Below are 26,520 nucleotides of genomic sequence, written 5' to 3'. Positions count from 1 at the left end.
GAAATTGTATTTTAGCGTTATACCATTTCATCAGAGATTTCATTTCAGCGACACATCATGTGTTTTATTTTTTTTGAGGCCTCTAACAAAAATGAACTGTGAAGTAGGTGGTGAGACTAAAATTCTTGACATTGCAAAAGTTCTTTCAAGTAATGAAAGCAATAAAGCAATTCAAGGAGGAAAGGCTCCATATCAATTTGAAAAATGGCGTCTCAGGAAAAGATCAAGCAATGGAAGGCCACTAAAGTTATAGGTATAATTGGTCTAGGAGATATGGGCTTATTATATGCCAATAAGTTTTCAGACGCTGGATGGAAAGTTATATGTTGTGATAGGGAAGAATTTTATGATGAATTGAAAGAAAAGCATGCTTCTGCCAAATTTGAACTTGTGAAAAATGGACATTTAGTATCTAGAAAGAGTGACTACATCATTTATAGTGTTGAAGCATCTAATATTAGTAAGATTGTCGCGATGTATGGCCCATCTTCGAAAGTTGGAACAATTGTAGGGGGACAAACAAGCTGTAAACTGCCTGAGATCGAGGCATTTGAACAGTATTTACCAAAAGATTGTGATATTATTACTGTACATTCTCTTCACGGACCTAAAGTCAATACTGAAGGTCAACCATTAGTTGTTATCAATCACAGATCACAGTATCCTGAGTCTTTTGAGTTCGTTAACTCTGTGATGTCATGTTTGAAGAGTAAGCAAGTTTATTTAACATATGAAGAGCATGACAAGATTACAGCAGACACACAAGCTGTGACACATGCCGCTTTTTTGAGTATGGGATCTGCCTGGGCAAAGATAAAGCTTTATCCTTGGACTCTTGGTATAAACAAATGGTACGGGGGTCTAGAAAACGTAAAAGTTAATATCTCTCTAAGAATATATTCCAATAAATGGCACGTTTACGCAGGATTGGCCATAACAAATCCAAGTGCGCATCAACAAATTCTTCAATATGCCACAAGTGCAACAGAACTATTTAGTTTAATGATAGATAACAGAGAACAAGAACTTACCGATAGATTATTGAAAGCTAAGCAATTTGTATTCGGAAAACATACCGGTCTCTTATTGCTGGATGATACAATTTTGGAGAAATATTCGCTATCCAAAAACAATATCGGTGACAACACCAATTCCAAGCCATTGCCAAATTCGCATTTATCATTGTTAGCGATTGTTGATTCGTGGTTTCAACTTGGCATTGATCCATATGATCATATGATTTGCTCCACGCCGCTGTTCAGAATTTTCCTGGGTGTATCAGAGTATCTTTTTTTAAAGCCTGGCCTATTAAAGCAGACAATAGATGCAGCCATTCATGACAAATCATTCATAAAAGACGATTTAGAATTTGTTATCTCAGCTAGGGAATGGAGTTCAGTTGTGTCATTTGCTAATTTTGAAATATACAAAAAGCAATTTCAGAGTGTTCAAAAATTTTTCGAACCAATGCTTCCAGAGGCCAACCGCATTGGTAATGAGATGATTAAGACCATTTTGAGCCATTCTAAAGAACGTTTACCTGTGGAAAAGTAGATGCAATATGTTCTCCTATAATACTTATACCTTTTTTATAAAAGAAATCAGTTTATATAACTGAATAAAAATATATACCGTGACAAATGTCCATGCAAAAACCATGATAAAAGGTAAAAATTCTACTTCTCTGTAGAAATGTTATACTTCTTAGGTTCTTTTTCTCTTTGTGTGATGCTCATTATTTCCATTATCATTCAATTCCTCCAAAAATGACGATGTTCTTGACTTTTTAGGACTAACGACTGAATGAATATCGTCGTCATCACATGCTAGTAGTTTTCTGGTCATGAAGTCGATGGTGCTGTAGGTATGTGCTTTTTTGCTATTGCTATTGTTACTAAAATTAGATGATATACTGGTATTGGCTATGCTGCTGTTACTGTGAGAATTCTTGTTGTTGTCCTGTGAGTGAAAGCTATGATTTTGAGCGTTGTAGAATGATATGAATTCATGAACAGTATTACTATTACTATTACTAATACTATGATTTTTAATATAGCTCTTCACTATAGAATAGTCACCCGATTGCAGAGTGCCTGTCAACTCTGGAAAATAAGACTTAAAATCCTTATAAATGATCCTATTCCACGCTTTATTAAATTTCACCACCGAAGGTGTATACTGCAAATCGCCTGTTAGTTGAATATGAAAAAGTGGTTGCCATATATGGGAAAGTAAATCTTGCAGTCCCAAGTCTTTCAATAAAAGATGGTTCAAATGCGTCATCGAAACTGTCCTATTCATCGGAAAGCAAGAATTTGGAGACAAACATTTCATGATGATATACGGATCCTGGTCAACTCCTCCGATATAGAGCAGTAGGTAAACTTCCAAAGAAGTCCTAGGTTCGTACAATACCACATGCCAAAGATGTAAGTCCGAATCATGTGGCCTTACATGAAATAGGCCTTGGGTCTTCTCGGGATGGCGCATAAGATACTTCCAGTCCTTTAGCAGCTTCCTGGTTAATGAGTAAGCCATGATGACTGGCTTTCTATTTGAAATCGAAAAAATACTATCTAGTTTCTATACCACCTTCTCCTGCTACGCTACAATAAATGCAACTTTGTTTAACACCTTTAACTCGAATTAGGAATTGCCCATTCGTGTATCTTTGGGAAGACCAGCTTAAATACTTCTTATGACAATAACAAAACCCATTTGTGCTTTGAAAGCCGGGTAACTTTGTCATTTTATTTTGAAATTTTAATTAAAACAGTTTTGCCTATAAATTATATTTACGACGAGTATTCTAGAACAGAATATTCCCTAAACCTTTCAGTAGCACAGGATTGTCTACTTCGTTTGTGTTTACATATCTGTAAACAGTAAGACCTTATAATCTAGAAAAAAATTAAGGAACTAGGAAGTAAGTTCCAGTAAAGTGAGTTATAAATCAAGATGGGTAACATTTTTAGTTCGATGTTCGACAAACTATGGGGTTCGAACAAAGAATTGCGTATTTTGATTTTGGGGTTGGATGGTGCCGGTAAAACCACCATTTTATATCGTTTACAAATTGGTGAAGTGGTCACTACAAAGCCAACCATTGGTTTTAATGTGGAGACGCTAAGCTATAAAAACTTGAAATTGAATGTTTGGGATCTTGGTGGTCAAACAAGTATCAGGCCCTACTGGAGATGTTACTATGCAGACACAGCTGCAGTTATATTTGTGGTTGATTCCACCGATAAAGATCGTATGTCTACGGCCTCTAAAGAGCTGCATTTAATGCTACAGGAAGAAGAACTACAAGATGCTGCACTATTAGTTTTCGCAAATAAACAAGATCAGCCAGGTGCATTAAGTGCAAGCGAAGTGTCTAAGGAATTAAATCTTGTAGAGTTAAAGGACAGGAGTTGGTCCATTGTAGCCTCAAGTGCGATTAAAGGTGAAGGTATTACAGAAGGTTTAGATTGGCTGATTGATGTTATAAAAGAGGAACAATTATAACAACAAACATTCGAGAAAAAAGTGTAGATGCACTTTCTTTAAATGGCATTGCATATACATATAACTTGTTTGTAATTGAATTTAAAAGAGCTTAATCCAAAGAAAGTGAAATGAAGTTATTGAATATATATATTAATATATTTATGTATATCTCTCTCTTTGGATGCCAATTGGACAGGAAATTGTATGGCTCTGATAGAGGAGAGGATGGCATTGAAATTTCTAACGACCTCTTAACAAAAGTAGCATGTATACATTTTTAAATTAATCTTTTGTTCTCAAATCTACCATATTGAAACAAAACGTTGAAATCGCCAAAGAAAGCGGTTAGAGAACATTGGGATGCAACTATGATGCTTGAATAAGCTAAAGATTCGTATGCTTAAAGCCAAATGACAGAGGCGTTCCGAACTCCTTGAAATACTATCAGACAGAGTCTTTCGCGAACCAGAATGCATATATTCAGTGTGGCTATATCAATTCTTACTCAATTCAAGAATTATCTTTTTCAATTCATTCCCTAGGTCATTGAGTTTCAATTCGTTTTTATTTTTCCAGGAGCAAACGTGTCTGTAATCACAAAATTTACAATAAGTGTTAAAATTTTTTTGAGTGGGTTCAGGTGGATTCATATCTCTATGGCCAAACCATACCATTGCAGAATCATGAGCATGTGTTTCTAATTTCAGTGAATCGTATGGGAAGAGGATGTTGTGAAAGTTATCGTTATGATAATAATATTCGATCATTAGGTCATTCGAAACGAGTTTACCAACAATATAATAAATCTGTGACAATCTTGCTGCGAAATACTTAAGAGTTAGAGGAGTCTTCCATTTCGTAAAAAAATCCTTATAGTCATGCAAAGATACACGTCCTACTGGCTCCAGGTCGTCTTCTTCCTGCTCTGTTGGCAAAATGAAAGATGTGGGTCCTCGGTCTAGCAAATCATTGAACGCTGTCATGTCGAATATACTGCAGTCTTTGATGCCAGTATCATTATCAAAGGAAACGTGGTTTATTGGTTGTCCATACAGGAGGCTCTTTACATCATTAGCAAAAAGCGGGTTTGTTAATATAAAAGTTAAGACTTTAGTGGAGTTTATAGGGGCATCGAGATCGAGCCCTCTTCTCTGGGCGTTACTTAAAAAGCTGTGGTAGGTCTGCGTCATGTCTTGACTAAGATGGAAGAGAAAAAACTTATAGTACATCGTCTGTAATTTAGATGATTCTATAACCGATCGAATGGAAGGAAGTTTGGGTATTGACCTCGTTTTGATATCAGAGATAACAATTTCGTTATTAGATTTTAGGTTTTCCATGTCTAATAGTAATTCAGCAAGGATGCTACCCCAACTTTGGTTTTTTGTATCAAGATGCGTCGAGCGTTTCTGCACTTGGTGACTATGCTTACTTCTAAGAGTCAAGTGATCAATAATACCGGATATTAATACATTTTCTTTTGTGTCATTAATATTGTTTGGAAAACTCCTTACCAACTTTGAATCTTGGAAATTGATGAATCCATGACAAATTATTTCTCTTGCATGACCGTTGCCTTTGGTGAATAACGAAATTAACCTACTAATAGAATTAAACCAGTTGTCTAATAAAGCATCCATATCGTCTTCAATATTCATACTCAATTTAGTCAATGAAAGAAAATCGTGAATAAAACTATTATATTGATTAAATTCTGGGTGCGTCTCGTCTTCCAATGACTTGTGGATCCTCTTACCAGTCTGTACCTGGGATTTTAAGTTCAGTAACCGATTCGACCAATTCTGCGAATAGAAATCATAGAAATTTCTTAGTTCGCACCAATTTTGCGTGGTACATAATTGTGTGACAGACAATCTTTCTTTCTTTAGCTGGTTTAATTGAATATCAGTATATGGCTTTTCTAGGCCTCTAGGGAACCTGTAATTCAAAAACTCAGGATTTTCAGAATCCATTCCAAACAATTTTATAACATTTGCCAATTTTTCATTCAGCAATGCGCCTTCCTTAGTATCTGTCTCTTTTGTCGTACTGATGTTATTGAAGAATGACAGATTATTAATTCTATCAATATCCGAGTCATTTAGAATACTGCTCGCATTACAAATTGAAACATCGTGGGTATGACACTTTTTGGAAGACAATTTGGATGCTCCATCAAAAGATTTATCGTTCAAATGAACAAATCTCCTAAGATGAACTAAAAATCCATATTTATTAGTAAGTACGCGGTTTAGCATACGACGACAAGTACTAACGAAAGGTACAAAACCTACTAATAGAAATCGAGAGAGGCAAACGGATTCTACGAAGCTTCTCTGTGTACGCTCTTAAGGCCGCTTATCATACTCATATCCCTTGCTTCCACCATTGGTAGGGCATCATAATTTAGAATTTGAATTACTTTTCTTCTTTCCCTCCAGAGATGACTATTCGGGTAACACTGAAGTATGCTTGACATTGATATTTAAAATCGCTTGTTTATGTACCTACTTGCTTACATTGTATACTTAGATTTGCAATTTTCTACTGCCTCATAGAATATAACTAATTAGTTCCAAAATACCACCACCTACAAGGAGGAAAAGAAGAATACCCAACCAAGTTCTAGAGATCATGGGTGCAGTCTTGTCGGTCTTTTCCACCTTCTTCTTACCGTACTTTCTATACTTCTCATTAGTTTTGTTAAACTTGGCATTTGCAAGCCTCTGTCTTGGTGTCTGTACGGCCATCACAGCAGTTGTTCTCTATTCACTTGGGTCTCTGCACCACGCTATTTCTTCCAATTACACTGTGCTGTAGTTTATACCTGTTACACTGCAACTAAACGCAGATAGATGGTAACAAGAAAAGCCAGTTCGCGTCATGATACACGAAATCACATATAACGAGTCTGCGCCTCGCTCCTTCTTTTCTTTTCGCGTTGGTGTCTTTCCTTTTTCGTTGGCGATTTACCGCTGGTTTTGTTTATTTTTCCATATTTCTTCGTCGTACAGCGAGCGTGAAGAATTCGAAACTTTGGATTTTCATTTAAATATACCACGAAGGAAGACTAATCTATCACGGATGTTCTTGTCTTGGCAGTTCTGAAAATGTTTCTACTGAGCCTTGTTTCACTTGTAACATTTTTTTTTCTTTTATTTTTGTTTTTGTCTTGGAGTTTATTAGTTAATAGTTCTTATGTCCAGAATATTTTCTGTTTTACATTATTGTTAATTTCTTTTTCTTAGTTCATAAAAAGAGATCCAGATCCAAAAAACTCAAACCAAGCTACTTATCCAACTTCTAGTCACTCCTTCAATAGAACACCTTTTATTATTCTTTTTGCTTTTCGCTGTACTCTGCATATATATCAAAAAGCTAAACAGAAAACTGAATCTGAAGAATATGCTACAAAAAATTTCAATCGCCGCATTAGTCGGTTTGTTTTCTTCAGTTGCGTCACTTGCCAACGCTGATTGTACCTACTCTGGTGGTAATTACTACTGTGCCAAAACCGATGCCATCATTTACTCTAACGTTGGTTTATCTGCTACTTACCAAGATGTCACCAACATGGATGAATCTTCTTGTGCCTGCACTCAAGCTGACTTTACTGCTTCCGGTAGTTTAGCTCCATTCAACGAAGAGCTTTCTGTCCATTTTAGAGGTCCAATCGAACTACTGCAATTCGGTGTTTACTACCCAAATGGCGAGTCTAAAGCTTTGAAGAAGAGATCAGAAAAACAATTAATCGAATCTTGCAATGAACAAGGTGAAGCTATTGTGTCCAAACACAAGCATCAACACAAGAGGGATGTTGCAGTTGAATATGTTCAAGTTACTTCTACTGTCTACGTCGACGGAAATGGTCAAACTGTGACTGCTGATTCTACCAATACCGTCGTTGGCCCTGCTGTCCCTTCTTCTTACACAAAAGTTTCTACCATTTTGTCCAGCAGTGAAGCAAATACAAGTCCACTTTCCTCTTCATCCAAGACTACTTCTTCTTCTTCATCTGCTGCTACTGCTTCTTCATCCTCGTCTTCCAACACCAACGGTGACTGGTCAAGAGGTTCATACTTTGTGCCAGGCTCTACCAGTAACTGTACCTTCATGAACAACCAGGGTGGGACTGCTGGTTCTGGTGTCTGGTCGAGTTGTTTCGGTAACTCTATATCTTTTGCCGCCTCGGACGGTGTTTCTGGTGCCACCTCTTCTCAAGCTCTTGATGACGTTACCATTAAATCCGGTAATGAATTCATGATCTTTTCTGGCGAACAATGTTCTGGTAACAATGCTGACTGTGGTTACTACAGAGAAGGTATTCCAGCTTATCATGGTTTTGGTGGATCTGACAAAATTTTCGTGTTCGAATTTTCTATGCCAAGTGACACCAGCGGTTCTGCTTACAACCAAGACATGCCAGCTATTTGGTTATTGAACGCAAAAATCCCAAGAACTTTGCAATATGGTGATGCATCTTGTTCTTGTTGGAAAACTGGTTGTGGTGAAATGGATCTTTTCGAAATTTTGACCGCTGGCTCTGATAAACTGATCTCTCACATCCACGATGGCCAAGACGGTGGTACTCAAGATTATTTCGACAGACCAACTGATGGCACTTTAAAGGCTGCGGTTATCTTTAACTCAAGTGATAAAACTATTCACATTATTGAAGTAGATGAAAGCTTCGATGAAGCTTTGAGCGATGATGTTGTTGACCAATGGTTGACAAAATCTGGTTCTTCTGCTGCTTTGCCTTAATTCAGTTTGTTTTCATTGATTAATGGAATTTCTCTCTCTTTCATTTATGTTTAACTTACTATCTGTTCCCTTCCCTGCATTACTGTTACTTTAATGAGGGTTATTGTTCACTTTCCTGTAGTGAACAGTTTGTGTTATTTTCCAAGAACAATACATTATTGTAAAAAAAAAAAAAAAAAACTTAAATAAAAAACAAAATTTTATTCTTGAAGTTTAGAGCGTTGCAGTTTATCTATTCTTTATATATACTTTCAAAAAACCAGGCTTCTGGACCATGTACTATTATTGAATTAAAGTTTTTTCTCTTTTGTTTAAATGGGAATGCATAGTGCTCGTAATTTCTAAATACTAAATTACAGCAACTTGCTATATGTCGTTGCGTTCGAAATTTATTTATGCTTATAAAAATATAAAGGGCAAATTACATTACCTCCATTAGCTTAAGTCAGTGAACTTTGGGTGATTCTTTTCTATATCAACAAAAACATTGTTGTACGGGATATTAGAATCTTTTCTTAGTCTTTTACCCTTTGACATAAATTCATGGCGTGTATGCATCCGTGTTTCTTCTTTATATTTGTGCGATGATGATGATGTCAGTTTGCGCTTGAGCAGCTTGAGCTTGTCACTCATCCATTGTATGTAATATCGTTTGTTGTTAAATGGTCCAGAGCATAACCAAGTATAAAAGGTAAATTCACCATATAATATGAAAAAACCAAAAACGAATCCAGTGACCACACAAGATAGGATATGGTTTTCCAGAGTTTTCATAAAATTAGCATCACCCGTATGCCAGGAGGAACCTTTGGATATAGAAAAGAAAGGATTATTATGCATTTTATAATCGGCAGGCTGTAAAATTCTCACTGCACCATTTTCGGCCGTATTTGACCATCGCTTATATTGCTTCCAAATAACACTAATAAACAAGGGGCCCGTAGAACCCATGATGGTCATATAAGGAATATACCAATTTTTCTTATAATGTTTCAACGATTTGATAACTTTCAAGAAGAATGGGTGCCTTGGAACAGAACCCATTACATCATTGGACACACCTGTGGGCGAGGTTTTCCTTAGAAATGCTGGAACTGTCAACAAAGGATCTAGCCTTCTTTCACAACCATCATCCAAGTCAATGTAAATCCCACCATAATGTGAGAGAATAAAGTACCGTATTGCATCTGCCCTCTCAATTGGATATTCATAACTTCTAAATGTGTCAAGAAACCATGGGTATTCCTGTTTAATGAAACCATCAGACATTTCATCCGTCCATAGATAATATGTATAGTCTGGGTGCAAATCGATACACTTCTGCCTCCCCTTTACCCACTGCTCTGGGATATCGTCCGTTTTGTAGGTTTGATGGATGATTTTCGGTATAAGTTGAGGGCGAGATTCATAAAATGTGGAATTGAGACCCTGCGGTGGGTTCAGCTGTTCATCTGTTAGTGCATCTTCGAAGGTATCATCTATACACAATGTCAACAAATCAAATGTGTAGTGTATTATAGAAAAAAGTAGTGCAATGTTTGCTATGATAAGAATTTTAAGCTCCTTTTTCATCTCGAATTGATAAACTGACTATAACTACTTTGATACTGTTAAAGTTAGCCCCACTTCGAACTTCTTTATTCGACTGTTGAAATTATACTCTATACCGTTCACCGCTCTCTGAAGAAACTGATAAAAATCGTGTTGTGATGTAAATAATGAAGGAAACAAAAAAAATATTTGTCTTTGTTATTCGATGGGTCAATGAGCTTTTCAAATTACAAAAAATTCTGGACCTACGAAAAACATAAGCAAACACAGAAAAACAGAATCAAGGGTGAGCCAGCTATGAAACGGCTTTAAAGAAACAGAATCCTTATACTCTAAACAAGCTTAATCAAAGCCCGGCATTCAATGCGTTATTTCGTCTTTTTTTCGTTCGTCTTTTTCTCTTCGCTTTGTTTTTTTTTCATTTTCCTCGAGGATGAGATAACAAATAAACTATACGTCATGTAATGCCCCAAAGTCTTGACCCCTGAAAACCCTATGACCTCTTTTCGCGTGTGACTTAGTGGCGCCGTGCTTAGTGATGAAAGTATTATATCGATAATGTGACCCTGACATAGTATTAAAATCAGGTGTATTGTATCCTACAATACACCGAACTAGATCAAACTGTAGATGCGATAGCATTTGTAAATATATAAAGCTAAAAAGGCTACAATGCTTATGGTTCTTGGAAGTAGGGATGAATGGCTGCTCTTCTGGCACTAATCCGGTTAATAGGGTCATACGCAAGTAGCTTGTCCAACAAATCAATACCTCGTTGATCTAGACTTGGTACAACTTGTGATAGGTCTTTTCTGCGCCATTGAGGAAAGCTTGACTTAAAATCGGGCAAATACACAATATCGGGCCATATGGCTTCGTTTGGTGTTCCCAATACTCTGAATATCTTAAAAATCTGATCAATCTCACTATCGCCACTGAAGATTGGTTTTCTGTTACACATTTCCGCGAATATACACCCAATGGACCATGTATCCACACCTGTACTGTACTGTTTACCACCTAGTAGTACTTCTGGTGCTCTATACCATAGTGTAACTATTTCATGAGTGTAAGCTCTTAATGGAACACCAAAGGCACGTGCTAAACCAAAATCACCTAGTTTTAAATTCCCGTCCTTATTAATCAATAAGTTCTGAGGTTTTAAATCACGATGTAGGATACGATGTGAGTGGCAGTATGCAATACCTTTACAAAGTTGCATCATGAATTTTTTGACAATATCCGCTCCCAACGGTTGATCCTTTGGGATACCCTCCATATATCTTTTCAAATCCAAATCGAGAAATTCGAAAACGAGATATAGCTTATGTGCATCGGAGTGAACAATATCATATAACCTAACTATATTGTCGTCTTTAAGTTCCTTCAATAATGAGATTTCTCTGATGGCAGTACTAGGAACGCCTTCGTCTTCACTCTCTAATCTAATTTTCTTCAATGCGACCACTCTTTGGCCTTGTCCAGGCCTTAAATCCAGTGCTTTATAGACAACACCGTATGTACCTTCACCAACCTTCTCAAGTCTTTTGTAGTTTGCTAGTTCACCGCTCATGTTCAAGTTGATTAATTTTTTGGTTGATCTGGACTGTTCTTTCACCGTAGCTTTTGCGTTCACTTTAATATTTTTTGCAATAAGCTATTCTGGAAAGTGGTGTTAAATTTCTTTCTCGAATGGTTGATTCTTCCACCAAAAGTTTTTGAAATGTCTTGTTTTTTTCTAGATCCTTGTTGTTTTCCAAATTTTTCTCTTTTTTCTCATTCAAGTTCATTTTTAGATTTGGCGTCTGCTTCTCAATGAAGCTATATATCTATACAATCACGCATAAATAAACGAGAAGCATATGTCATGCTTTATCCAACATAAGCATATACCTACATACATAATACATACATATACATACATCCATACATGCACATACATATACATACATACACATACATATACATACATATACATGTACGAGGACTACCTCTTGAGAAATAAACTTACTCTTTCTTAACTTGTCTAGCTGCTTTCTTCAAGGCCCTAATTCTAATAGATTTATGAAAAGAACAGTTAATGGAATTAACAATCTTCGAGTAAACACCAAACGTCTCTGTAATTGCAAATTGATAAACCGCATGAGCCCAGTATGGTGTCATAGTAGCGTATCTATCTTGAGAGCCACAACGTCTTCCAACACTGCTCAAAGTAGATTTGACAAATTGTTGTGGATTTGGAATCATTAGAGAAGATCTTCTAATTTTAGACATGGAGCTTGTGACCAAGTACGAAATGATCAATTCAACATCGATTCCATCTTTAGATAATTCACCAGCCAAAGAGTTAGACCAGCTTTGTAAGAAGGACTTAGAACCACTGTATGTTGCCAAGTATGGTGTAGGAATCAAACCACCAAATGAACCCATGGTTAAAATTAAACCGCGAGTACCTGACTTTTTGCTTTCAGTTTTCACGGTCTCCAAAATTCTTGGTACAATGATTTGTGTGATTAATAACGTAGCAGTGTTATTGATAGTAATAATGTCTCTAAGCTCCTTTTCATCTGTTTCTAAAAATGGAACAGGGATGGAGTGTGATTGACCAACATTATTGACCAAAATTGTAATTGGCAATTGCGCACACAAGTCCTTAATGGATTCATAGTTGGATTCAGAATCTTCTGCAATATCAATGGCTAAAATCTTTACAACAACATGGTATCTGTCTTCTAGTTCTTTCTGTAAGGCCTCCAATTTTGATTGAGTTCTTGAAATTAACACCAAGTTGAATCCGCGTTTGGCCATTTGCTTAGCGAATTCTTTACCAATACCATCACTAGCACCGGTAACAACACAGTATTTACCAGTTTTAGCGCCGTACTTATCGAAACTGGTTGCTGGTAAGATGAAAAGGTCGAAAAGAAGAGCCAAAAATCTTAATGAAAAGGTTGTACATTTCAAGACACCAAGCCCGAAAATAACCCATAAAAGACAGTTGAAACATTTAAATCTTTCACCAGCCTCTTGAAGCTGTTGCACAAAAGTCATTTCTTAAGCTATACAGATATAGGATGATTGCTTTGAAGCCTAGTATTTCAATTTGCTATTCTTCAAAGTTTCACTTTTAATAACGCCTAAAATTCATGAAGCATTTAAAGGATGAAAAAAAAAAAAAACAAGGGCTGTCGCGCAATCAAAAGCGGAAGAACTAAAGCGTCAGAAAAGTCTGTAGGGTATTCATGCCCATAGGAAGACTTTCAAGACAGATATAATGTACCTCATTAATATAAAGCCGTAAGAAGTTTATGAGAGATCACAAAATAAATAGTTTTATGATGGTATTTTGATTCCTTTGTCCCATTTTTATATTTTGGAAATGACGAATAGAAAAACAATAAAATGCTAGTTAAAAAATCTATGTATTCATTAAATTTTGCGTTGCGAGAAAGTTACAAGTGTAATAATATTATCAGTTAAAAAGTACATTAAACCGAGAGCAGCCTATTTTGTTTAATTATAAGCCGAGTTGAAACAAATTATCTGGCAGAACCTTCTCCTGCATATCTTCGTCTTCATTGACCCATGCTGTCATATCTTTCAAGGCAACCAAGGAGTTAATTCTCTTAACCCTGTTTTCTTCTTCATAAATTAGTTTTGTGATACGTTCGCATGCTTCAATTAAAATTGGAGCATTCTGTGATTTTTTCCACAAGTTGTACTTCACGAAATGCCTCACATCAGTTATCTTATCCAGCTTTCTAATCTCTAAAACTGCTAAGTTTGGAAATGAGTTCAGAGCAAAAAGAATTGGTAGAGAGTAATCAGTTAAAAGGCGACAGGAATTTAAAGACAGTCTTTCGACATTTTGCCCATTCAACCGAGCAAATTCCCAAATACCAGCGTCGTCAATATCACAACCAGCGAACCCTACAGTTTCCACTTGTGTGTATTTACCTAGTGCTACCAGTGAGACACTTGTAATTAAGTTTCCGTGCCTATGTCTACCAATGTTGAAAGTTTTCAACTTCGGGCAATTCAAAGCGATACAAACAACACCAGAATCACTGACATTGTCACATGCTCTTAAATCCAAGTGTTTTAAACTTGGTAAATTTTGGGAGAGCCTTAATAGAAAGTTATCATCGATGTGCTTATTACCTGGAATTATGAGCTTTTCAAGCTTTTGGAGGTTATCAAACCAACTTAAGGGAGGAGTTACTCTGGGGCAGACATAAAATTCCAACCATTTCAAATTTTGACACCCCACTTTTTTTGAAAGTTTCTCTATATCTGATTGTGTTATTTGATGCAATTTGTGTAAAATAAAATGTGATGGTTTAACGACCTGATCAGTTTTGTCAGAAGATCTTACAAACTCCTTAAAATTATAAACGCTTTTAAAATGTAAGCTCCCAAAAAGAAATGGCCTTGTAATGTTAAACCACAACCTATTGACCATCATACAACTAAATAAGGCCCCTTGTGTTTTCTCGTTGTGTCTAACTAGCGGTGGATCCCGTAGCTGCTGTGTCTGTGACCATGCTTTTTTTGCTCTTTCTTCGTCTTTATACATGAGCAAAGAGTGCGCATAAGATTGCGGATTTCTTCTTAAACATGGCCTTTCTTTTGGTATGTTGGCAGATTCTAAAGAAACCATCATTTTTATAATATTTTCCACAATCTCAGGTATTTCAAACACCGCATGACTTTGCTGATGCTGAGTTGCCAAAGGTTGCGCTAACCTCAATTCTGAAAATTCATCTACAAGTACATTCTTAAACTCCGTTGGGGTCACTATAGAAAGACTGGATGCAGAAACAACTCTAGAAGTTGCCCATGCATTTTCAGTAGCAGTACTTTTTAATGGTGTAGCCTCTGGTGTTAAGATATACTCGCTGTAGATTTTTTCTCTGTTTGCAGTCTGCACACTACTTTTGAGAAAACTTTGATCAGTTTTTAAAGACAAGTCAGGTCTTTTCAATTCTACTTGGCACGAGCTGAGTTTACAATTATTTTGATGAATACTACCTCTATATTTCCTTACTATATCTTTAAAAGGCTTTTTCATTTTAAGACATGCAAAAGATGAACTTGGGGATATCTTTTTCAGAGGTCTTGTACATGGAGATTCGAGAGACTGGATGTCTCTACCTCTTTTGAAAGAGCCATTACTGCTTATACGTTCTAGTTTCATTTAAAGGGTACGTCACAGAAAGAAAGGGAAATGAATAACTTATTAAACGAAGGGAATTACTAGTTCTTAAGGAAAGGAATGGATGGATATTAAACCAAAGTGGGATATTAAACAATACTCAAAGAATGAAAAGGGGAAAGATGGGTACAGTTCCAGAACAGATAAAGAGAAAAAAATTGTGTGATAAATAAGTTATTTTTGTACAGTTAACACATATAGGTTTTGAAACTTTTAACGTTTTTGGTAGTTCCCTTGGGCTTTAATACTACTAAATGATATGAATAATATAGTCTATAGGACCCTTATAAAGGAAAGTTGCTATATATATATTCATAACTATACTCCTTTGCTTTCATCCATCTGAAAATATCCAATTACTTGAAACAAACTTGAAGAATGATTACTGAACATGGGACAAGCATAAACACCCCAAGATGAGGCGATAGGAAAAACACCAGCAGCAACAAGATGATTGATGAGACATGTTAAGCCCAATAGAAGAAACAGGCAGAAAATTGCGGAACTTCTAAACTAAAGAGAATGGAATTCTTTCCTTTCAATTAAGCTTTTTGTTACGATTTAGGAAGCGTCTGCGGTGTCATGATCGCTTTTTTTGTTTACTTCTGCAAGTCAACGGAAATCCTGCGGACGACAGCAAATAATGACCAGAAGATGTTTAATTTGCCCAGCAAAATAATCTGAGAGCAAGAAAAAAAGCCCGAAGGTGCACTTCCACGGAGAAATCTTGAGGCGGTGCGCAGCCAAAAAAAGAGCAAATATGAGAAGCATATTTTAACATGCTCTAGTCTCCGTGTCTGGGGCTTACCCTGAGTATTTTTACGGTTAACAACCACCACGTCAAACAAGTATGATATACTAGATTCACGTGAATAGAAAATGACATATGCATATGCCTGGTTTCGTACTGTAACATAGTAGCATGCCTCCACCATCAAACTCGGTTTACTCTCGCGATCATATACGGCTCGTTACTTTTATGAAACGTAAACACTCTTTTTCACACTCACTAGCCTTATCATTTTTATTTTAAAGCCGTAACAAGGTGAGACGACCCGCCACCTTCCACTGATGTATTTATTAACACATGCCTTTCTTTCGCTTCTTCCTCCGGCCATTTAGTGCCGGCTGGTTTAGCCTCCGCGAAAGAACGAAAGAAAAACACAGCAAAACGAAGAATATTAGAATTGAGAGCCCGCAATTTCTATACTCCAAAACAAAAAGAGTCCCGTTCCCCTTTTCCTGTATATAAAAAGATTGGGGGCTTACAAACAGCCAATACATTAAGGATATCATCCTTCTATACTTAAGAATAGATGTTGGCCTCGGAAGTAACTCCGAAAACCATGATAAAAAAGGGCGTGATCCCCATTTTTCGTGACACTACTGTAGAGTCTTTCCATATGGCTCATAATCAGAATCTCAACATGCAGTGAGACTATAAAAGGCTTTACCAGTCCAATCTTATTTTTCTCTTTTCTTTTTTAGAACCGAAAATAAGAGCTTGCGGAATTTTTTTTGCCTGTATCTTAGCGCCCCCCTCTTTATTTCTCCCTTCTTACGTGTCTAGACCCTGCTCGTAGTCTTTTCTTATTTGAAGCGTTAACTACCATACCCTCCCATTTGTTCGTAGCGTGGAAATAAAATATTAAGGTACAGTCTGCATGTCGTTGAGTAATTAACGATCCAGCCCGGTACTTTATCTGCCGTGACACCGCACGTGCGCAGGGAATTCACGATGTGGTGATCAATGGTGATGACGGTATCGGGGTCCAGATAACCTTCATGCCTTTCACTGTTCTTCGTTTCTTATTTTTTTTTGTACGACTGTTTATGTGTTAGGGACGACGCATCAACGTCCTACATTAGCACTGTCGTTATACTTTATTTCGCTAATCTCAAGACCAAGCTTGAGCTTATGCCTAATAATATTCCTCTTGTTGCGCCAAACCTCACGGAACAGACTTTCCTAGCAATACTTTCTTTTTTTCGTTCGATGCATTTGGTTACATATCTGTTGGGAGAAAAGTGCTTACAACTGCAAGTCCGGAGGCAGGAAAACTTGACATTTAGATGGACTTTTGAGTATAAATATAGAAGAAACATTCGATATAATCTTGAGTTAATTCTTGTACACATGCGTAAATTCCGAAACCCATACTCAGCAAAATACTAATCAATATTAATCCCCTCTTCCTTTGTTATTACTGTATCGAAGTTTCCCTTTCAGTAAGATATGGGCAAATTTGAGCAAAAAGAAAGGGATAGTCTCAGCACTTTTAGTTTCCCTAACACAGGCAGTCAATCTAGTACGTCCATTAAATCACTAGGTAGCCCACTGTATGGACGTTTTAGCTCTCTCTCTTCCACGGAATCACAGTTTGACAGTAGCAAACAACCACATGAGTATGAAAAAAGCTTCTATTTTGAGGAGTCACAAGGTGAAGCTCTGTTCAATAAGCTAAAAACTTACTCTTTTCCGGGAGACAAAGATGAGATGAAGACGAGAAGAAACTCTTCTATATGTCCAAGAAAACCTAATGCTATATCCCCTTTAAGGATAGAAAGTAATGAATTCTCTCCTCACTCGCATTCCCGTTCATTATCACACGAATTTACTAAGTCTTCTGGACGAAGAAAAAGCTATCACAGGAAAAGTCATGCAATCTCACTTAGCAGGTCTTGTAAAACAGGTTTTATTGACGAGTACCATTCTAACTCAAGTACAAGCATCAATTCAAGAAAAACCTCGTTGGCGAGTTCCTTCTTGGAAAAGGAATATCATTCTTCATCAGGTACGTCATACACCCATCAAATCTCTCCCAAAAGTACAATAATTAATACCAATGAACAACTAAGAAGAAACGCAAGTGGCAAGTTTGGAAGTTTGAAAGAATTTGCTGAGAGAAATCAGATAAACATTGAGGGTAAAGTTTTTGCTCATAAAGTGGAAACGGGAGACATATTGCAACCACTAATTGATTTGGATATCGAGAATGAATGACTGGATCATTCTTTCTGCTTTTTTTTCATATATATTTGATAAATAAAGGACTTAGGTTTAGTTTTGATAACGTTTTAAACAGAAAAATAGAAAAGAAATAAGTAAAGAATACATTATCTCATTGTTTCATTGTATTGCTGCTATGGTAAAATTGTTATGTCTGAATACGCTTAGAAGCCGAATTCATCGTGTCTTAAAACCACTTTGGGCAAGTGTTTGTCTAGATTTCGCGAATAAAAAAAGAAAACAGAAAACAAACAAAAACTAGTTTCAAATATAGCCAATAGAGTAGACAAACCATTTTGAAGAATATACGAAAAGTAGTGCATTTTGAGAGGCTGGGGACTTCAAACAATGGATTGGGCAATCAAAGCAGCTAGGAAAAAAACTCAAAGAAAACCAGGCTCTACCCGTTCAATCATAGAAACCCTCGATGATCTGAATAATATAACAACAGATGCGCATATAGAAGTCAATCATCGGTTACAAGAAAGTAGTGAATGGTTAAGAAACAATGTTTATATGAACAAGCTAAAGTATGAAGACAAGGATGCAGAGGAGTGTCTAATCAGTCCTGAGAATACTCATAACAAAATGAACGTCGAATTCGGTAACGTGAAAGAGGAACACGAACTTTCTAAGTCCCAAAATGGTACCGCAAAAGATATTATTAAGACACCTAGAAATGCTTTGCACAACGACAAAAGCATAACACCTAAATCACTCCGTAGAAAGGGGGTTACGGAAGAAATGAATAAATTCAGTATTCATGATACTCATAGAAGTCCAATTGAACCTACAAATAACATTAAATCCAATGTTACCGACAGTGATAAGTCCTCACCATGGTCACCTTATAAAGTGGAGAAGATTTTAAGAGAATCATCCAAGGCTTCAGAATCACCGTTTAATGTAAAACGAGTCGGTAATCAAACGTGGGCGGCTAAAGAAGAAATAAGTAACGAACCTATATTTCACGCTTCAAAGAAAGTCGAAGCCTCAAAGGGAAGATCGCTATTGACTTCTGAGACAGTGAGATCACAAAGAAGGTCTAATATGTTTGTTCCACTGCCGAATAAGGATCCTCTTATTGTTCAACACATACCTCCAATCAAATCCTCAGGATCAATAGCAAAATTACGAATAGCAAAGGGATCACCAACTTCATTGAGAAAGAAATCTGTGCTTAACAGTCCTGCCGTAAGGGCTACAGAAAATAATGATACTGTGGAATCTACAAAAGCATCCAGCGTTTTTGACAGGCTATCATCTATTCCAACAAAATCATTTGAGAACAAGATTTCTCGTGGGAACGCTGGCCACAAATACTCTTCTTCATCAATAGATTTAACAGGGTCTCCCATGAGAAAAGTTTCACAAAACATCAAGACAATCAACTCCACGGATACTGATATGCAAGAAACGTTAAGAGATATTTTCTCTGTAAAGAGCAAAATCATAAAAACGTCACCCAAGGTAAAACACTCCCGAAAATCTTCTATTCCGAGGTTTGATAAGACGTCTTTAAAATTGACGATGCACAAGAAGTTAGCTATCATTACAGAACAGAAAAACCAACATAAACAATTTAACGTTGCACACAAAACTGAGTCAAGAGCGCGTAGCACATCTCCAATGAGAATAAATATAAATTCGAACTCACCATCGTCAAAACATCCCAAAAGCCGTTACCAAAGCCCCGTCAGAGGTTACTTAAGACCAACTAAAGCATCTATTTCTCCTAATAAGAATAAAAACCTTTTGGCGAGTTCTCAAACGCCACATCGTCTGAGGGCCAACGAAAAATCGCTAAAAAAGTTGTCACCCAATATTGCAGATACTTCCAAGCCAGAGTCTCGGAAATCTAAGAGTTACAGACTTACAAACTTGCAATTGCTTCCACCAGCAGAGGCAGAACGAGGTGACTTGAAAAAAAAATTTGATAAAAGACTATCAGGAATTATGAGGTCTCAACAGGAACATCATCGGCGCAAACAAGAAAAGCAAAAAAGAATGTCACATTTGGAACAAGATCTGAAAAAACAAGCTAGTTTCAACAATGATTATAAGGACACACGGCTAAAAGAATCCTTACCACCTTTTGATAACCGCATGCGGGACCCAAATCACAAAAGTACTACTTTCAATACCGAAAATGTTCTGGCTACAATTAATACAGTTGACCACAGAGAAATAATCGGCAATGTTACTCCGAAAGTAACTTCTGTCAATGATTCCTTGCCTGAGATAAATACAGATTCTGAAGATGAGGCTAGCGTAACTCTAGCAGCATGGGCTAAATCACCTTATCTACAAGAGCAATTAATAAGACAACAAGATATAAACCCACAAACTATTTTTGGACCAATCCCACCTTTGCATACTGATGAAATTTTCCCAAATCCTAGATTAAACAGACTGAAATCACGTCAGATTATACCCAAAAGGCCCTAAAGTCAATTAATACAAAAAATAAAAACCAAACTCATTAACATAGAACCGAGTACATTTACAAAACACTCTATAACTTCCGCATATCCATAGACTTCCTTTTTTGTTATTCTCGCTCTCTTTCTATACATCTATAATTTTGCGTTTTTTATTTTCACCTGTTAGGCACTTCACAAAAATCTTCTTTCTAAGGCTTTTTGTTTATCCCATTTGGAAATCCATTCTTCACTTTCCACCTTAGGTACAATATAAATCTTCAAAGCATTATCGAATAATGGTACATCTGGTGTTTCTTTTTTCAAGATATCATGAAAGGTCACCTTCTTTCCTGCTTTGATCAAGCCACCTGCCTTCGTTTCCATAAATGTCAACACCTTCTTTGCAGTAAAGTTTTGTTTGCCTTCTTTCTTGAACCTTTCTTGTGGCCCCTCCATAACCAGGTCAATAAGTTCTTGTACTGTAGTCAGCTCACTGACTTCACCTACAAAATCAAACTCATCTTGCGTGGGATACATGATTAACGCCGGATAAATTAATTGGGATTCAAAATCCCTTGGATCTTCTAACCTTATCTTACCCTCATTTAGCAACTCCACCGGAGAGTGGGTTCTAATGTTGGTTATGTTTCTTAGCGTCATTGCACTCTCTAACATAATTTTTTTGTTTTCACGTTCTTGAGCTTCCTGTTGCTTTTTTTGCTCTTTTATTTTCAGTTCTTGTTCTTTTCTCTCAATCACTGATAACATGTTCAAAATTGACTTGTTTTCTGGTTCAATACTCTGGTTAGCGAATATTGCCGCTGATTTTGCCTCTTCCAATTTACTCAAACTAAAAAAAGCTTTACTTGTACGATAGTAGCACTTGATATTCTTGGGGTTGATAGTTAAGGCCTTACTACAATCTTCGATGCACCTCCTGTAATTTTTCAGCTCCAGCTCACATGCTGCTCTATTGGCAAATAATGATTCATTTATGGATTTATCTTCACATTCCACGGCTATACCTTTTGTATACAGCTCCCTTGCGTCTTTGAATCTTTTTGCCTTATATAATTCATTACCTTGCTTCTTGAAGTTCTCAGCAATTTCGTGTGGTTCACCTTCATAAGCTAATGCCTTCAACGCCTCTAACTCCACGTTTTCACCACCAACACCATCTGTTTCGTCCAGCTTGGTCATAAAAAAAGGCATTCTGTTCATTTCCTTTAAGATCTCATCTGATGTTTTATCCTTAAACTCGGACAGCTGAGGTGGCAGTTCAGGATCACCTGGTCCTGGAACATACTTTTGAGGTTTTGTATATTCACTATTTTTGCTCGGGATACTCATATTTGTTGCAAAATCTGTTGATTCTTTCTACTACTTTGCTTGAAGTCAACAATTGAGATCTTGTTTCTGATTTAGTATTAGTTTTAAATACAAGGTCATCGCTGATGAAATATGCCGAAAGGACCTATTTTTTTTTCTCTTTTTTTTAACTTTCTTCACTGCGCTAAAGTGAGATGAGGTGAAGTTGTTTTGCTCTCGTAGCCAATACAATACTGTAGCTATCCAAACAGACATTAAGATATATAGATGATTGAAGACTTTTGTGTCTAAGATCACTATTTTTTGTTGATAAACATGAAAGCATGGATACCCATCTTATAATGTGTCGAGTCTCTTGTTATTGCTCTACAAAAGGTTAGCTTGCTCCTTAACAATAATTGAGACTATAATACCCATTAAATACTAGAGTACACATTGAACTGGGCCACTGATTTATACCTAATACACTAATACAAAACCTTGAATTGACATATCTCTTGCGTTGTTCTCCATTCGAGTCCTACTGGAGGTGTTTTTTGACACCTGTTGGCCGCGAAAGAGAAAAAAAATTTTTTAGAACTTGAAAATTTTTCAAGAGAAAAGAAAAATTTCAACTTTAATCATATAGGTATATATCAAAAAGCGACACAATACAGCGAGGCAAATAACGTATATTGATAACAAGCGTCAAAAGGTGTGAGCCAATTCAATTTTAGCATAAATTAGTAAAGCATTTACGAAAGTTGAACTCAGGTGTATAGTATAAATAAATCAAAAAATGGATCAAGAAAATGAAAGAAACATCTCAAGATTATGGAGAGCTTTCAAAACAGTAAAAGAAATGGTCAAAGACAGAGGTTATTTTATAACCCAAGAAGAAGTGGAATTACCATTGGAAGATTTTAAAGCTAAATACTGTGATTCGATGGGCAGACCTCAACGTAAAATGATGTCATTTCAAGCCAATCCAACTGAAGAATCTATATCAAAGTTCCCTGAAATGGGCTCTTTATGGGTAGAATTCTGCGATGAGCCTTCCGTTGGTGTAAAGACAATGAAGACTTTTGTTATACATATTCAAGAAAAAAATTTTCAGACAGGTATCTTTGTTTATCAGAATAATATTACACCAAGTGCAATGAAATTGGTACCTTCTATACCACCTGCCACCATTGAAACATTCAACGAAGCTGCCTTAGTTGTTAATATTACCCACCACGAATTGGTTCCTAAGCATATCAGATTGAGCACCGAAGAAAAAAGGGAGCTATTAAAAAGATACAGATTGAAGGAGTCCCAATTACCAAGAATTCAAAGAGCTGACCCTGTAGCCTTATATTTGGGTTTGAAAAGAGGAGAAGTGGTCAAAATCATAAGAAAGAGTGAAACCTCTGGTCGTTATGCCAGTTACAGAATCTGTATGTAGAGCGACGATTGGTTTAATTCCTTTCATACAATGATGAGCCTAACAAGAATATGTACAATTAGAATAAATAATCTGCAATAAACCTATCACAAATAAGAATCTTTAAAAAAGTACCTTTTTTTATTAAATTCAGAAAAAATACGTGGTTAAGAAAATTTTTTACACTATGTTAGTCGTCAGCCAGTCTTGCGCAAAGCACTACATCAGTAGTACCTTTCCACCATGTCATGTCCTTTAAATTGACTGTTTGTGGCGGACTTACCTCAGTGCCCGAATTTCCCAGAAACGTTGACCCAATAGTTATTATGAGACTGTTGATGATATCACCTCTTAGCAACAATTGATTTATTACGTTAGCTCCTCCTTCAACCATTACTGAGCTTATATTGAAGTCCTCTTTGAGTATTTCAAACAATTTCTTCCAATCGATCCGTTCTGTAGCTTCATCTATTGGACATATTGCGTACTCTACATGTTCTTCTTTTATAAGGGGATCACTTGTAACTACAACGATTGGCGGTTTACCTTGTCGCTTGTTAAAAAGTTCTTGTATTTTTGAACCATTGAATCTCCACTTTTGTTTTGTGTCCAGAATGATTGGCCTAGGAGAATTTGCAAAAGAATTGGGGCCCCATTTGCAATTCAATCCAGGATCGTCAACTAGCGCTGTTCCACTTCCTATGAGTATTCCGTCGTGATGATGTCGCAAATAATGTGTCATCGTCTTCGTTTCAGGGTGAGAAATAACGGTTTTTATTCCAGGACCTCTAGATATTCTTGCATCTAGCGATTGAGCATAAGTTAAAGTGATGAAAGGCTGAATGGCATTTCCCTTTTCGACGGCATTTGGTAGATAACTTTGCAAAAATAGCGGTAGATCTCCACACAATGGTCTCAAAGCCATCTCTCTCAAATAGTAGTATTGAGGAAAACAAGCAATTGATATCTAGTCGTGCAGTTAGGCCTGATCGTTTAATCACGCTTCTTGATTGTACCAAAAGTTTTATATCTTCATATCTGTCTTACTTTTTCTGTTTCGGATTTTTCCCGTTGTCCACTAATTGAGGGCATGTGAGTTTGTCCCACATAATCGTTATAAAATAGAATATTCGCTTTCTTCATTATCTCTGCCTTTGTTTTCTGGATTTCCAAAGCTAACATTCTTGACTCTTGTGATTTTATAACGATCGTTCTTATGTAAATTTTTGACTTTCTCAGCAAATCTTTGTCCCTTATTACATAGTTCCTTCTGCTCTCTATCTGGGACGACTTCATATTTGGTGTGCCTATCTTTATCTTTTTGTACAGCTGCGAATCTACTTGCTTCGTATTTTTCTGATTCTCTCTGCTTGGCAAGCTGCGAGCTTCTATGTTTCATTTTACGTTCGTCGTGTCTTTTCAACCATTCGCATTGCTCCTTTTCTGGATCAACCTCATCGTCATCATTTAGAAGCATACACTGTTTGACCAATTCCTCGTTGGTACTATAATTAGTGTCAAGTTGTAGCTTCATTGCTTCATAGTTCTTTGCCACTTCGTTAGCTTTGTCAATGTTTTTCATCACATTTTCCTCCTTTATTTCCGAGTAATGTGCCTCACTTTGAATACTCTGAGCTTGATCGATAGTAGTAGCTTTTTGTGGATTATCAGTCTTTTTCTTCAGAAACAAAGGTCTGTGTAAAGGTATGACATCTTCATTGTCACTCGAGTTCCCGCTGTCACTACTCTCCTCACTTTCGGAACTAGAATCAGTTTTACTTACATTCGATTCTTTTTTATCCTCAACTAAGTGCTTCTTTGTTGGTTTTTCCAAACCTTTGACCACTACACATTCATAGTTTGATAAGGCTGGTTTCTTTGATGAACTGGCGTCCTCATCAAAATGATCTCCATCTTCCGAAGAGTCCTCATCTTCTGAGCTTCTTTCAAGTCTTCTCTTGAAATGTCTAAAACTCATTTTATTCTCGTTTGTATCAGAAATAGAAAAACAACACCCAGTTTAGCTGTGGCACTTTTACCAGCTCTTAATTTGTCAAAAGAAAATAATAAAGGCTTACTAGTTCCAATGCATGGCAAAATAGCATACTTACCCAAAATTGAAAAAAATGGAATGATGAATAGTGAAAGAAACAGAAAAAAACAGAAGGGAAAATAGAGTAGGTTAAGAGCATGACCCAAAAGGCCCTTAAAGTATAAATAGTAATAATAAAAAGCCTCTCTTGCAAATAAAATGACACACTATTATACCAGCTTTACTAATATATATACACGCTTTAAAACTATGTACTTTGAGAGCTACTCCACTGCAAACTATACGATGCAAAAGACCATACTTTTATCAATCAAACTTTACCAGCTTTCATACTTTTTAATACAGCGAACTTTCTCAGGAAAAGGAAGTGTAGGTTCTTCAGGTACTATGAGATGTTCAACTACGGAAGGAACGATACCAGGCGTTACTCTTCCCAACCAAATTAAAGTATTCGGATTCTTCAAATAAATCTGAGCGTTTGCTGCAAACTTATGGCCACCAACATGATTAACAAACGCAATTTTTACACCATCAGGCCTGTAATCAGAATTATCCCTATATAGGCCATGCTCCTGTAATTTACTATCAAACACCTTCTTCAAATAGGGAGCGGTAATCCCGCATCTTTTATCTCTTGTAGTATGTGAGCATATGAATACAAAAGCACGTTCACGTGCAGCCGAAATGTTTGGTCGTGTCTCTAGTAACTTCTCCTTCGAAATAGCGTTGTTCAGTAAATCAGGGACTAAATCATCCAGCGTTGCTTTGACGTCATCTGATTTAAGGTCGTTCAACCAGATGAAATAAGGCAAGACGAGAACATTATTCTTGGTTCCCCGCATAACTTCGATATCCATGATATCTTTAGGTAAAGATGAAACTGCACAATTTAACGTCTTTCCTGTACCAGTGTTGGAGAATTTATCTGAATTATTGTCACACCATTCAGAGATCTTGTATTGCACAGACTTCGGGTCTTCCAGGCAAGCATCATGCTGCCAATTGATTTGAGATGTGGGAACAACAAAGCGTATTTTCGGGATTTTAGAAGAATTCAACAAGGGAGTTTCGTGCTCGATTTTTAGTTTCGCGAAAGCTTGCTTCCCTTCTTCGATTTCCGTTTTACAATCACCAGAGCAGTCGTGTTGGTCAGCAGCGTCATCACCTTTACATAGTTTAATCGATTGAGAAATTTCTTCTCTTCCCTTTGTCGTCAATTGTGAAGCTTCATCACCGCCTTTGTGTTTAAAGATGTTAAAAAAAGCCATAATTTACAAT

The 26,520-nt window shown here is 36.7% G+C and overlaps 17 protein-coding genes across 17 annotated transcripts; 6 read left to right on the top strand and 11 right to left on the bottom strand.

Moving 5' to 3' along the window:
- Positions 1-204: 204 nt before the first annotated feature.
- TYR1 (prephenate dehydrogenase (NADP(+))) lies at positions 205-1,554 on the top strand (the record flags this gene model as incomplete). The annotated part of the gene is made up of 1 exon (XM_056224219.1): positions 205-1,554. The coding sequence occupies one exon, from the start codon at positions 205-207 to the stop codon at positions 1,552-1,554; it is 1,350 nt and encodes a 449-aa protein (XP_056080520.1).
- A 150-nt stretch (positions 1,555-1,704) lies between these two features.
- UBS1 (Ubs1p) lies at positions 1,705-2,538 on the bottom strand (the record flags this gene model as incomplete). The annotated part of the gene is made up of 1 exon (XM_056224208.1): positions 1,705-2,538. The coding sequence occupies one exon, from the start codon at positions 2,536-2,538 to the stop codon at positions 1,705-1,707; it is 834 nt and encodes a 277-aa protein (XP_056080519.1).
- Positions 2,539-2,958: 420 nt separating this feature from the next.
- On the top strand, positions 2,959-3,510 carry ARL1 (Arf family GTPase ARL1; the record flags this gene model as incomplete). The annotated part of the gene is made up of 1 exon (XM_056224197.1): positions 2,959-3,510. One exon carries the CDS (start codon positions 2,959-2,961, stop codon positions 3,508-3,510), a length of 552 nt encoding a protein of 183 aa, XP_056080518.1.
- A 476-nt stretch (positions 3,511-3,986) lies between these two features.
- On the bottom strand, positions 3,987-5,750 carry EXO5 (Exo5p; the record flags this gene model as incomplete). Its single annotated transcript, XM_056224186.1, has 1 exon — positions 3,987-5,750. One exon carries the CDS (start codon positions 5,748-5,750, stop codon positions 3,987-3,989), a length of 1,764 nt encoding a protein of 587 aa, XP_056080517.1.
- A 294-nt stretch (positions 5,751-6,044) lies between these two features.
- Positions 6,045-6,242, bottom strand: YSY6 (Ysy6p; the record flags this gene model as incomplete). Its single annotated transcript, XM_056224175.1, has 1 exon — positions 6,045-6,242. The coding sequence occupies one exon, from the start codon at positions 6,240-6,242 to the stop codon at positions 6,045-6,047; it is 198 nt and encodes a 65-aa protein (XP_056080516.1).
- A 655-nt stretch (positions 6,243-6,897) lies between these two features.
- On the top strand, positions 6,898-8,256 carry TOS1 (Tos1p; the record flags this gene model as incomplete). Its single annotated transcript, XM_056224164.1, has 1 exon — positions 6,898-8,256. One exon carries the CDS (start codon positions 6,898-6,900, stop codon positions 8,254-8,256), a length of 1,359 nt encoding a protein of 452 aa, XP_056080515.1.
- A 435-nt stretch (positions 8,257-8,691) lies between these two features.
- Positions 8,692-9,828, bottom strand: CSH1 (mannosylinositol phosphorylceramide synthase catalytic subunit CSH1; the record flags this gene model as incomplete). The annotated part of the gene is made up of 1 exon (XM_056224153.1): positions 8,692-9,828. One exon carries the CDS (start codon positions 9,826-9,828, stop codon positions 8,692-8,694), a length of 1,137 nt encoding a protein of 378 aa, XP_056080514.1.
- Positions 9,829-10,483: 655 nt separating this feature from the next.
- CDC28 (cyclin-dependent serine/threonine-protein kinase CDC28) lies at positions 10,484-11,380 on the bottom strand (the record flags this gene model as incomplete). The annotated part of the gene is made up of 1 exon (XM_056224142.1): positions 10,484-11,380. The coding sequence occupies one exon, from the start codon at positions 11,378-11,380 to the stop codon at positions 10,484-10,486; it is 897 nt and encodes a 298-aa protein (XP_056080513.1).
- Positions 11,381-11,814: 434 nt separating this feature from the next.
- IFA38 (ketoreductase) lies at positions 11,815-12,858 on the bottom strand (the record flags this gene model as incomplete). The annotated part of the gene is made up of 1 exon (XM_056224130.1): positions 11,815-12,858. The coding sequence occupies one exon, from the start codon at positions 12,856-12,858 to the stop codon at positions 11,815-11,817; it is 1,044 nt and encodes a 347-aa protein (XP_056080512.1).
- A 466-nt stretch (positions 12,859-13,324) lies between these two features.
- On the bottom strand, positions 13,325-15,004 carry AMN1 (Amn1p; the record flags this gene model as incomplete). The annotated part of the gene is made up of 1 exon (XM_056224119.1): positions 13,325-15,004. One exon carries the CDS (start codon positions 15,002-15,004, stop codon positions 13,325-13,327), a length of 1,680 nt encoding a protein of 559 aa, XP_056080511.1.
- Positions 15,005-17,258: 2,254 nt separating this feature from the next.
- ICS2 (Ics2p) lies at positions 17,259-18,026 on the top strand (the record flags this gene model as incomplete). The annotated part of the gene is made up of 1 exon (XM_056224108.1): positions 17,259-18,026. The coding sequence occupies one exon, from the start codon at positions 17,259-17,261 to the stop codon at positions 18,024-18,026; it is 768 nt and encodes a 255-aa protein (XP_056080510.1).
- A 354-nt stretch (positions 18,027-18,380) lies between these two features.
- SLI15 (Sli15p) lies at positions 18,381-20,480 on the top strand (the record flags this gene model as incomplete). Its single annotated transcript, XM_056224097.1, has 1 exon — positions 18,381-20,480. One exon carries the CDS (start codon positions 18,381-18,383, stop codon positions 20,478-20,480), a length of 2,100 nt encoding a protein of 699 aa, XP_056080509.1.
- Positions 20,481-20,647: 167 nt separating this feature from the next.
- On the bottom strand, positions 20,648-21,805 carry CNS1 (HSP70/90 family co-chaperone CNS1; the record flags this gene model as incomplete). The annotated part of the gene is made up of 1 exon (XM_056224086.1): positions 20,648-21,805. One exon carries the CDS (start codon positions 21,803-21,805, stop codon positions 20,648-20,650), a length of 1,158 nt encoding a protein of 385 aa, XP_056080508.1.
- Positions 21,806-22,562: 757 nt separating this feature from the next.
- On the top strand, positions 22,563-23,210 carry RPB5 (DNA-directed RNA polymerase core subunit RPB5; the record flags this gene model as incomplete). Its single annotated transcript, XM_056224075.1, has 1 exon — positions 22,563-23,210. One exon carries the CDS (start codon positions 22,563-22,565, stop codon positions 23,208-23,210), a length of 648 nt encoding a protein of 215 aa, XP_056080507.1.
- Positions 23,211-23,379: 169 nt separating this feature from the next.
- Positions 23,380-24,114, bottom strand: RIB7 (2,5-diamino-6-(ribosylamino)-4(3H)-pyrimidinone 5'-phosphate reductase; the record flags this gene model as incomplete). The annotated part of the gene is made up of 1 exon (XM_056224064.1): positions 23,380-24,114. One exon carries the CDS (start codon positions 24,112-24,114, stop codon positions 23,380-23,382), a length of 735 nt encoding a protein of 244 aa, XP_056080506.1.
- A 189-nt stretch (positions 24,115-24,303) lies between these two features.
- On the bottom strand, positions 24,304-25,167 carry SPP381 (U4/U6-U5 snRNP complex subunit SPP381; the record flags this gene model as incomplete). The annotated part of the gene is made up of 1 exon (XM_056224053.1): positions 24,304-25,167. The coding sequence occupies one exon, from the start codon at positions 25,165-25,167 to the stop codon at positions 24,304-24,306; it is 864 nt and encodes a 287-aa protein (XP_056080505.1).
- Positions 25,168-25,559: 392 nt separating this feature from the next.
- APD1 (Apd1p) lies at positions 25,560-26,510 on the bottom strand (the record flags this gene model as incomplete). Its single annotated transcript, XM_056224042.1, has 1 exon — positions 25,560-26,510. One exon carries the CDS (start codon positions 26,508-26,510, stop codon positions 25,560-25,562), a length of 951 nt encoding a protein of 316 aa, XP_056080504.1.
- Between the last annotated feature and the right edge of the window lie 10 nt (positions 26,511-26,520).

The sequence above is a fragment of the Saccharomyces mikatae genome (assembly GCF_947241705.1).
Source record: "Saccharomyces mikatae IFO 1815 strain IFO1815 genome assembly, chromosome: 2".
NCBI lineage: Eukaryota > Fungi > Ascomycota > Saccharomycetes > Saccharomycetales > Saccharomycetaceae > Saccharomyces > Saccharomyces mikatae.
This window is presented reverse-complemented; position numbering and strand designations above follow the sequence as displayed.